Source organism: Coffea arabica, chromosome 4c (assembly GCF_036785885.1).
Source record: "Coffea arabica cultivar ET-39 chromosome 4c, Coffea Arabica ET-39 HiFi, whole genome shotgun sequence".
In the NCBI taxonomy this organism is placed as follows: domain Eukaryota; kingdom Viridiplantae; phylum Streptophyta; class Magnoliopsida; order Gentianales; family Rubiaceae; genus Coffea; species Coffea arabica.
In genome coordinates this window covers 13,160,425-13,172,463 of record NC_092316.1, presented here as the reverse complement: position 1 = coordinate 13,172,463, position 12,039 = coordinate 13,160,425, and the positions used below count along the sequence as shown (strand labels likewise).

At 35.8% G+C, this 12,039-nt stretch overlaps 2 protein-coding genes across 2 annotated transcripts; one reads left to right on the top strand and one right to left on the bottom strand.

Annotated features, from left to right (window-relative positions):
• The first annotated feature begins 2,220 nt into the window (after positions 1–2,220).
• LOC140004689 (B3 domain-containing protein Os03g0212300-like) lies at positions 2,221–6,194 on the top strand. The gene is made up of 6 exons (XM_072044831.1): positions 2,221–2,333; positions 4,659–4,884; positions 5,016–5,078; positions 5,165–5,504; positions 5,619–5,719; positions 5,838–6,194. The coding sequence occupies exons 1-6, from the start codon at positions 2,221–2,223 to the stop codon at positions 6,132–6,134; spliced, it is 1,140 nt and encodes a 379-aa protein (XP_071900932.1). The 3' UTR covers positions 6,135–6,194.
• A 931-nt stretch (positions 6,195–7,125) lies between these two features.
• LOC140005293 (iron-sulfur cluster assembly protein 1-like) lies at positions 7,126–12,039 on the bottom strand. The gene is made up of 3 exons (XM_072046076.1): positions 11,591–12,039; positions 10,136–10,190; positions 7,126–7,577 (listed from the first exon to the last, which is right to left on the bottom strand). The coding sequence occupies exons 1-3, from the start codon at positions 11,895–11,897 to the stop codon at positions 7,421–7,423; spliced, it is 519 nt and encodes a 172-aa protein (XP_071902177.1). The 5' UTR covers positions 11,898–12,039; the 3' UTR covers positions 7,126–7,420.

The window sequence follows — 12,039 nt, the reverse complement described above, 5'->3', positions numbered from 1 at the left end:
TATATATATATATATATGTATATGTATAATTGAATTGCAAATGTCAATGAAATATAGGATTTAATCAATGAAATATTCAATGCATTTGGAGAAGAATAGCTGCAGGTTCTTTTTATTTTTTCCTTTTTTTGGTATTTCACAACTTTATTTATTTATTTATTTATTTATTCCTATTCATGTAGAGCGCAAGAGAAATAAAGTAATTGAAACTCCAAATAGTTTTTCAAATTCTGACTTTTTCTATAATAAAATTTTCATATTTCACACCCATAAAAAAAGTCTGTCTATTTTGAATAAATTTTTTGTATGATATTGAAGTTAAATTTCATCTATTACTAATTTTTTTTTTGCTCAAATGTATGATTTTACATGTTAATTACCTTCAACGCTATGAAGGGTTCTATTTGTAGAAATTGTTTAAAAAATAGTATTTGCTTTTACTATCTCTTCATATTGTAGAAATGACAATTGGTTGTAACATAAAATCTTATCAATTTTCATCTCCTCACTTTTAAGATGGTTGCAATTTAGTACTTTTGTTCCTTGGTTTGTAAAATGTTCATTTTTTTTATAGCCTAAGGGTATTAAAGGCACTAAAATAATCTCTCTCCTCAAACATGAATTTTTTAATATTACTTTTGGTTAGAAGGGCTTCCAATGTTACCAAAATGTCAATTCAAGAGGTGCTAAGTGAGATTTTAAAAACTTTAAGGGAGCTAGGTGATATTTCATAAAACCTCAGGGGAGGTTTATGAAATTATCCCAAAGATTTAACACCGTATACAAGGAGTAGAGGAAACGGGTGCGAGAGGAAGGCCAACATCCAGCCCCTGAACTGCCAACCTTGTCAAACATGTGCTGATTCTGCCCCTTTCCATTTCGTAAGTCACTTAGTCACCATTAGCTAAATTTCTCTAATTGCATACTATTCTAAATTTGTCATACAAATTATTACATGCACGTGTTGGAATTGATATTACAATTAGGGAGAAAAAAGGTTGTCAATTAACAATCAAAATGGGAGGTTTATGAGAAAAAGAAGTAACTTAAGCCATATTTGATAACCCAATTTAATGGATTCAGATATTTACAAATTCAGACACGTTTGATAACTAAAAAGAGAACATCTTAATTAATTAAGTGATGCTTAATTTTTTAGGAAAATTTACTCTAAAAAATAAGTAATAACCTATTCACTTATCACTCAATACAAAATATGCAAAATAACCTATTGGTTAGTTTAGAGTTCAATATTAATAGTCAATATCTAATACCAACAGTTCTAATTCTAGTCCAACAATCCATTGTACCATTTCATCAATAGGTATATATTCCATGACTAGTCTAAATCCAAACCAATTTAATCTAATCAATAATGAGATTTTTTTCATAAAATTTGCATTATTTTTTTCCTTGCACGTGATAATACAATAAGTTTTTTTTTTCTTTTTACATTCATTCCCATATTTTCTTAGAATCAATTTTATAATAATATGTGTTTAAACATAACTAAAAGAACTGGAACCATAACTGACAAAAACCGAAATTGGAGGTTCAAAAATTGTAATCATAATCGTAATCGTCCCTATAAGGGTGCCGATTTAGAACCACCTTTCAAAAGAATCGGAACAGTCAATATTTAAATTAGAATCGACGATTCTAGAATTGTAGCCATGTCTAGATAGTATAACGGCAATAGAAATTAAAGTATCATTATCATCCCTCAAATTCTGAATAAATCACTAATCTGTCACATGATGGGAGAAAAATATGCATTCTTATGTTTTAGACCAAGTTAATTAGCTATATAGCTTATTGGTGGCATTGATCAATGATAGGAGAATTTCTAAACATGGTCGAAATTTGGATATATCCGGTTTTTAAAAGTCCAATGACTCATATTGTATCAGATTACTTGATGAAATGGTGCGGTACAATCTAGACTATTTGGGCTTTTGAATATTAGATCTACTCGAGTGTGAGCTTCTAAACATAGCTTGATTGCTCAATTTTTATCTTCAAGTTAGTTTTAGTTTTAGGTAACATGGAGATATAACCAAGTAGCCTTTAGCACTTATCTCCCTCTTCTTTCATTTCCCCTACACTCACCGATAAAAACATGAATCTCTGAAATGCCTCAATTAAAGAGAAGTAGCAATAAAGAGAAGAAAAGGTGGATTAGCCAACGTGTGGGCATTTTTAGATGGTGGAAATAGACTTATGGAAAGGCAATTGCCTACGGCGGAGTATGGAGCAGGAATTAAGGCGTTCGTTTATGGAAAACTAAGAAGTGGCCAGAATGCAAAGGTTCTTATGGAGGTCTTTCCAAGGGCGTTGGGTTGTTGGAACTTGGGGGATCCAAAGAAAAGGGGATTATAAACAAGTGCCAGAAAAAAAAAAACAAAAAGAAAAGAAAAAAAAGAAGAAAAAAAAATAAATAAAAGAAGAAAGAAGAATGAAAAATAACAAGGAAGAGAATTTCCAACTGTTGTAACTAAATATGATAGCCATATTGCACCCTTTTATTTCTTGGCTTAGATGCCAAATATGGCAGTCATATTGCACCCTTCTATTTCTTGCTTTTATTTACTTTAATATTCAATTAAAACCTTGTTTGATAACTCAATTTATCACTTAAACTTAATAAATTTAGACCTTAATATGTTCAGACATATTTGATAAAAAAAAATAGAACATTTTAGTTAATTAAGTGGCTCTTAATTCCTAAGCAAAATTTACTCTGAAAAATAAGTGATAAATTATTCACTTATCACTTAATGCAGAATACACTCAAATATTATGATTTTAGTTCTTAATAATTTAGTATCTTAATAGATTCAGATTTCAGATTTTAGATTTTAAACTCCATATTTCAAATTTCAATGTTATCAAACACACCCTAAGAAAGTAAATACATAAGGAGCAGCAGTCACCCATAGATTAGAACACACCGTACAATAGACAGAACAATGCATATGCAAAAGGGCACCGCGCACAACATTTTGAATCCTAAAGGAAAGCCTGCAGCAGAAATCCTATAAAAAGGGCAACATTTCAAATCTTAAACCTATTTCGTAATTCTAATCTTATAACAATTAAAGATCTATATGGACCAATGAATCACGTGTAATACCTAATCACAGTAAATACTTGAGACATCCTTTAGGGTATTAGTTAAACGGCCTAATCGTATTACATGTTTGTCGAACAAACAACAGGACAGAAGCTCATGCATCTAACTTGGGATCTCCTTCGCATGCTTCCTTTGGCTCAGCTTTTATTTTCACGATTTTGGAAGAATATCTCTTTTCCTGATCAGCCATCAGGAATGGACCATACGTTCTTAAAAGTTCAATTTGATGGTACAATCAGCATTTATTTTCAGGGTGAGTGAGAGGTCTCGAACACACGGAATTTTTCACTTTCCTTTGAATTAACAGATAAACTTGGTAAAGTACCAACTCAACAATTACGGTCTCATTGGCAATTAATTGTACATTTGCACTGAAGGAAAAGCCCAATTATGCAATTAAGGACCTGATACACTTGGAAGCCTATTTCTGTAGCAACCCCTTTTTTGTTTTGTTTTGGTTGGTAAGCAATAGAAAATAGGCATTAGTAGTTAGTTCACGTACAAATTCGGGCAGATAAATTCACCTCAAGCTCTCCTTAGAGCTCGCTAATGTCTCTGGTTTAGGAAGGAAAACTGGAAGAGCACACAAATATCCGGAGGGTTTAGAAATTAGAACTAAAAACAGGAGACGGAGAATCAACTTTAAATCCCATCTTAGCTGATGCATCCCTGGAAAGCATTCAGCATTCTCTTCCATTCTGCTGCCTTGAAACCCTGCTTCCATTGCATATATATGGAAAGCTTTGAGTACTGGGAAACAGGCCTGTGCAGTTAATGACTCTGCTTAAAAGAGTAATAGCATTGCTGCATCACTCTTTCAACTTTCATTTTAAGGTGAGCTGATCCGACATCTCTGGCTTTCGGTGTAAATCAGGACGACTAACTACAGAAGCAGCTGGCGGGGCTTGCTTTTCTGACCAAACAAAAAGATGGAAATTGTACTTCTCCAAATGTTAAAGAGGGAACTAAGCAACCAATGAGAGGTGGACAACCCAGAGGAATGCATTAAGGATTAAGAAACCCAATGTAGTATTTGACAACTCTGAAGTTTGAAAGCTTTTGGTTCTCTTCCCAAGACAGAAAACACCACAAAGGATACTCAGCCAGCAGTATACCCCAAGAGCTAAGGCGAAACAAAGTTAGAAGTATTCTTCAGATTCGGCAAAGGGGAGATAGGAAGAAGTGAGACATTACTAACACCGCAAGCGGAGGTTAACTTTCAACTCCACTACAAGTCTGCAACACTAGGCGCATATTTCATGTGAGCATATTTTTCTTTTGGTTTGTATGGTTAGTTTTACATTTTGTTTACTACGTATGCGTCCATCAGAAAGCAACCTCAAGAGCATTTGATGGCCATTTATTTTTGTGGGATGAGTTAATAGGGGTGCCACAGGTACTTGTTTCATTTGTAGGACATTGAAAAGCACAGCAAGTATAGAAAAACCAGAGAAACTGTTTAGAATTCACAGAACCAACTACAGTTTGACTTCGCCTTTTTTTTGCTAGGAAATATTAGATAAAGGTTTTTCTTCCCTTGTGGAGACCTGGCAGGGCCAAAAGGAAGGTTTTTCTTACCTTCGAGAAGCAAGAAGGATACAACAGTCCAGGAGAAAGATGCAAGAAAAGGTGGGGGGATAGCTATCACTGGCTTGACACTGCAAGACCCTTCAATTGAGTGCAGAGGCAGAGACCACACAGGTGTCTCCGGCAGAAAAATGAGAAGTGGTTGTGCAACAAATAATCAGCAGGTACAGTCAACAGCACAATTTAATTTGGTTTAATGTTACAAGATGATAGACATCTATAGTTAAAAACAGCTAGATCCATTATTTCTAGACACAAAATGTTCCACTTACACAGTTTAAAATAACTACATCAGGGAGAATCTCGAGTTGTCAGTCGCTTCTTCAAATTCATAGCACCTGACTTCGAAGCAGAACTGGTGTGTATTCACCAATCAAGTTGTCTAGAATCTTAAATTTAATTTATGCTTCATTACATCCTCTCATCGTTTTCCATGGTATACAGAGGCTTCCTCCACGTTTCTGTAGGAAGCTGTCTGAAAAGATTCCAGAGCAGGCGTTTCTAGGAAGCCGCAAAGGGTTTTGGGAAGTTACGATAGGCAAACGCAGCGACGGGCTACTAACCCTCGGTGGAAAGGGTTGGAAGAGTTTCATTCATGATCATGAACTAAAATTTGGAGATTTTATGGTTTTTGAACATACTGGTGGGATGGTGTTCAAAACATACGTATTTGACCCTAGTGCTTGTGAGAAGGACTACTCTTCTGCGGGTTCTGAGAACTTGACAACAAACAAAGTACCTTGTGCTCAACCTCGTACCCTTCCAAATGTAGCAGGCATCAAGGGTGAGTTAAATTATGTTACACTCTCTACTAATACTCTTCACGTAAACAACAATAGAATGTTTGGGGTTAAAAGAATTTCCACTGTGATCGCTGATGTAAAATGTGGTTATTCAGATGCAGAGGAGGAAGCGGAGGAAGCAGTAGGGGCTTATTACCCTGACAATCCCCACTTCCGTATAACAATAAATCGACGTAATCTCCGCTGCAACATCTTGGTGAGCACAATTTGTTCTTGATTGATTTATCATCTTGGAATTTATCATTTTCTCCTTTCCCCATTGTCAAAGCCCATCATCCTAGTCTGTGTTAATTAATTTCTTTGATGAATAATAGACCATCCCTTCAGAATTTGTGAACTCCAAGTATCTGAATCAGAAAACTAGCGTGACCCTCAGGAATGCTTCGGGAGGTGAATGGCAAGTGAAACTTACAGCTTATAGAACTGGCTATAAAGCTGCTTATACACAAGTTGTCATGGCAAAAGGCTGGGGTGGCTTTCATATGTCGAATCAGCTCAAGATAGGCGATGTTTGTTTATTTGAACTTGATCGTTCCACTACTCTTGGAAGTCCCAGTAATGCCGTCATGAATGTTCGAGTCCTGTCAAACAATATTCCATCCACTTCCTGACTTTTTGGGTGTGGCATTCCCTCAATTCTGTAATCAAACATTGGAATGTCTATTTAGACATTCGCGTCGGTACTGGAATTCTACTAGAGACAAAATGATTCTAATCTAATCCAAGCAAAGGAAGTTTTTCTTCTTGTTGAATTTGGTTTCTATTCTTGAATATATATATATATATATATATATATATATATATATATATATATATATATATATATATATATATATATATAAAAATGAACAGTCTTGCTGTGGATCATCACTGCATAATTTGTCAAACCATAAATATGGAGTTCGAGAAAATGCACATAGCTAATTAACAGAATTAACCAATGCCGAAGATGGCTGATAAAGTGAAGAACGTTCCCCTAAAGCAAGAGAGTGTTAGAACTAGCAAGGCCGCAAAATATGCTAATGTGATTTTTAGGTAAGAATGCGATGCAAGATTGAGGTTCCAACCGCCAAGATTACAAGTTTACCCAACTGTGCAAAGATTATCAATGACTAACAACATCACAGATCAGAGTCGGAAATCTTGAAGAGAGTAAGGCTAAAATCCAAGTGCTTCAGGGAAGTCATAGCAGAAACTTCAGCAATTACATATTTACATTGCAGCTGCAGGCAGAAGGGACTGATTAAAAACTGGAATTTACCTTAGAATTTGTAACTAATCTCTAGTACACAGATTTTTATTTTTCGGAGCCAATTTGGTCGAAAGGACTTTGATAAATTCTCTAAATTTGTTAAACACAGGATAGGCATTAATAGATTTCCTGCATTGTTGATAGCACCCGAATAATTGTTAATGACATTACCATCTCCTTTGCATCTTTCACAAAAGCACATGAACACAGAAAGTGCCATTACCAACTGAAATGCCAATAACATTACCCCTCACTGTTAGAAAGATAAAAACGGCTTACTGCAATGCCGGTCACCGGAAAAAAAAACAGTAGAGTGTTGCTGTTGAAATGGTCTCAACACCATGGGAAGATAGGTACAAACACCAATGCATACATATCTTATTACAAGCCAAGTAGCTCACTTTGTATATCAAATTTACATCATTTTATATTGTTTCTAAGGACATCATAGGGAGGCAAATTCAGCACACAAAAAACCATGTCAAATATAGCTGATCTGCACATATGATTGTGCAAGGGCGAGGAGAAAGGACAGAGACAGAGAGGCAGAAAAAAGGTGGATAAGGAGCAGAAAAAGGCTGCAACACAGTGCTACATCAATTACAATTCTGCTACTAATGTGAAAGCAGTGCCACGAAAGAAACTTCAAGCATCAGCTGCTTTCTCAAGTGGAGCTTCAGCACTCCCATTTTGTTTTGCACGCTTTGCCTCATAGTCCTTCACAGCTGCTTTGATTGCATCCTCAGCAAGCATACTGCAATGCAATTTGACTGGTGGGAGAGAGAGATGTTTTGCAATTTCTCTGTAACACCAAAAGGCAAATACTTAGACTCAGTTCAATCTAGATGACAACATAAAACCCAAGTCCAGCTCAACCCGACTGACGATATGTAATGCAGAAACTTGAATAAGGTCATCATTACGAACACGGAACCAGCAGGATTTCAAGGTTAACCAAAACCTTCTATATGCTCAGCTCAAAGAGAAATTAGAACCATTGCATTGCAAATATGCAATGCCTAGTCAAAAGTACACCATCTAAACATGGTTGAAAACTTGTACAATAATAAAGCTAGTCTTCAGAACCAAAATCAGAATAAAAGTTAATACATAACTTAAAACAGAATAACATACAACCTAGGAGTTTTACAACCATCATACTAATATAACTATGACTATAATTACTGGGATGACTTTTGAAATTAACCAAGAATCCACAGTTATGGCCAAAATAGATTGTCGAAGAGTTATCTATAATGCCAATCTGCTTTCAGTGTATGTCCATATTTTTCTTGCACTTTAGTAACTAAAGAAGAATTTTCCAGCATCTGAAATGTGACAATCTTGGGTCTTTATCATGCCACCGAAGCCTGACATGAAACTGACACCACGTCCACATATTTGAGATTACAAGACAAGATACACTAGCAAAATAGAAAACCTCATGAAGAATTAGATTGAAGAATCAGGTTGGAAAGGCAAAAGCTGCCAAAACATCACTATTCCAGTGAAGTTTCAGCAAGGAATGATCAATATGTACTTAATGGAACTGCCAAAAAAAAAATATCATTCTTCTGTTTCACTGCAGAACTTCCCCTGCATATATAAATTTTCATCCTCTATATAAACAGAAAACATAGCAATTACAATTTACATATCCCATCTTTAGCAACTTCACAGCTAGCTTGTTGGTGACCACCCCTAGAACCTTTGAAGACTCTTAACAATCTTTTCAAGTAAACAGGACACTTTTTTTTGTATCCCAGTTAAACTACTATTTGTCTAATCCAGAAAAAACAAAAGCAGTAATTATTTTACTTTCCTTGGCAGCTAACTAATAGCCTATCTCTCATAAACATGAACAGCCCATATACAGAAGATTCACGAACCAATGCCATCCAATCATCCAAATTTGCGCAAAAAAAGAACATATATTAAAAGAACCTGGTTTTTGGCAAGGATATAGGAGAATCCTAGACTAACCCCCATATTAAATAAACATACTTCAAGGAAGTCCACCTTAGTTTTAAAGACCAAGTTGGAAAGCAGAACTGTTCATAGTTCTCCCCAATACAGTGATTTTCTGTCACATAGCCTGATTTTTTATAATATGTCTGCTACTTGATTGATGGATGCTAGTTTCTCTAGGAAAGGTGATGTAACAATAGGGACACAAAGTGGGGCCGACCAAAATTAGATAGAATCGTACTATTATTGTAAAAGAAATTTCTCTTTAGCATCTTTATCAATGTTGTCTAATTATAATCATTTTTGTCCTTTTCCCTTGAGATTGTGAAAAGCAATCAAGAACACTCAACTCAAAATAAATGTTCAGATAGTTATGCCAGCCAGATGGCAAAACGATGAATCACAACCACATGTAGTAACGAGCAACTGTCTTTCGCTGTGAGAAAAAGCAGAGATCAGTTTATGGAAGTATTCCAAGTTGCTTTCAGGTTCCCTTGATGCTCAAATTCAAGTCAGATCTTCAGATAACTGACCAGAATTGGTTCCAAGAATTCCAGAACAGATTCTGGTTGGGAAATGCAGTCTTACCTGATCATTACTTAGTTGAAAAAGCTATCCACAACACTCTTATGTTATCATAAATATTGACATCCCAAAAGTTGACTACAACACTCTTACATTATCATAAATATTGACATCATCCTGAAACCTTATACCCTAGCAAATTCTGCACATCTTGAGCATTGCATTGTTCGGAAAAAAAACAGAAATCAGTTCCTATGAGTATGACATGGATAATGATATTCCTAAGAACGTTTGAATATTTTTAAATAATTTGTTGAGGGGTCTTATAACCTTTGATCAATTAACATGAATCAAAATGAGTTCACTATCAGACTGGAGATGAGAAGCTTAAAAAACCTATGTTTCTATACATAAGAATCTCTACATCAGGAAAGGAGGCTTCAAAACACCTACTTCTTGCTATATCTCCGAATTCAGTATTTCGTGCAATGTGAAGCATGAAGGATTGCAATGATATAGGGGAAAGCTATCAATTTTTCAAAATGATATTAACCAGTGAGCAAACTTATCTAATATGGATATTGTTAATATTCACGGGACCATTCCTAAACCGAATTGCAGGACTGGTTCCCTTAAAGCCAAGGAACACATATAGATTACCAATTTACCACAGATAATTTTAAAAGGATGACTTCCTATAGAACTGTCACTCAATAAGATTAAAGCTGCACATGAATGATGAGCAATAAAATTAAGTCCACCTGAAAAGCATATAAAAACCGGAAGACATACTACACATCATAGAACATGGTAAAGCATAAACAATCAGTTCAAGGAATAAAGACTTTAAGCAGAAGTTGAACTTACGTATTCTTGATGGTTAAGACTTCCTCCATCTGTTTCCCCTTCACCCATTCAGTAGCTGAAAGTAACAAAACAAAAAATTAGCCAGGTCCCTGTTGCCAATCGACACAGGCAACAATGAAGTGTCCAGAAATGACAGTTAAAATTCTCAAGGGAACTCAAGATTCTGAGCATAATACATGAATGCATCGACTATAATGTATGTTTGTTGCTTCTTTACATGTAATGTAGGCTTTATCCAAATTATAGCAAATAAAACAATGATGATGGAATGTAAGTTGGTATAACTACTATCTTGTACTCCAAAAGAAACTTGCTATCAGGGAAAGGCCAAGGCAAAAATGACAGCCCAATCTTTCCTTATAAGTTGGTAGTTTAAGACGAAGAAACATTTCATGATAAAAAAGAAATTTTTTTTCTTTTGCTTGTAAATTTTATGACAGAAGCTAGAAAACAATTAGCATAATCATTATAAACATCAATGTTACATGATTCCACAACAGCTTAATGAAATCCTCCAATTGATGGTGAAATGAATGATCTATGTGCACCTACAAATGCAAGCTTCGTATTGTGGCCCGTTCAGACCATAAATGCTTACCATGTTCAATGAAGGTCAACACCCAAAGTAAGCGTATTGTTTTGTAATTCTTCTTAGAGTGAAGACTAACAGATTGGTCAACTAAGTAAGAAGCGAAAAACCACATTACTAAGCAAATTGTCATGGATTGAGCAAAAAATACATGAAGATATACTCAGAAAATGCTTCACCGAAACTATTTTCGCTAGGCCTGCTTGGATCAAACTTTTGAAACTCAAGAGCCATCCTTCTTCTCCTCCCTTCTTTTCCTCTAAAGTTTTCAGATCATTGGAAGTTTATCAATAATGCCTACTGACTCACTACCTAGCAGAAGATCCATGCAATGCAGGCATAAAAACCAGAATGTACCAGAACACTTACCCAACAAAAGAAAAAGATGAAAAGACCTATTCCCAACAGAGGGTCTATTCTCAATAGACCTATTTCCCTTTACCTCAATAAATAAACAAAACCAAGTCGCAGTATGGCCCAACCAGAAGACTCCATCAATTAATAAGAATTTCCTCCAGTTTAAGGCCATTATTAGACCTAAACTCCTTTTACCCCAATAACCAAACGGAAAAATCACAGGCAGGTACAACCACAGTTGAAAATAACATCTTTCTGATGCCTCCTCATTTTTCAGAAAGCTATTCAAGGATTTTATAACGATTGCGATACTGGCAGTTTAAAATGATACCGTCCCATAAAATTTTGCTCGGGTTCTCAGAATCCAAAATTTCCAAATCAGAAATGTGGGGAAAACATATTAACCTAAAATCCCCAACAATTCCATAACCAAGGAATAATCACAATAATATTAATAAAATAATACACACGCAAAGAAATCGAGAAATTCAATCAGCGGATATACGAACCAACGGAAGACGAGGCGATAGCCGAGCCGCAGCCGAAAGTCTTGAAACAAGCATCAGTAATCTTTCCCGTCTCCTCGTCGACTTTAATTTGAAGCTTCATAACATCGCCACAAGCCGGAGCGCCGACGAGCCCGGTGCCGACTGTCGGATCAGTCTTGTCGAAGGCCCCGACGTTTCTAGGATTGTTGTAATGGTCCACGACTCTCTCATGGTACAACCTCTGGAGCTGCAGCACCGCCCCAGTCGCCGGAGCCCCCGCCGGCCTTGAAAATGTTCCAACGAGCCGATTAGCCACGTTTCTCAACATTTCTTGGAGATTTTTCTGAGTTTGGAGAGATTGGAATTGATGCGCGTGTTTGAGTGTGTGGGAGTGTTTGGGATAATAAAGAAGGAATTTATGCCAAAGGAACAAGAGACGGTTGGATATTACTTATATTCTAGTCTTAATA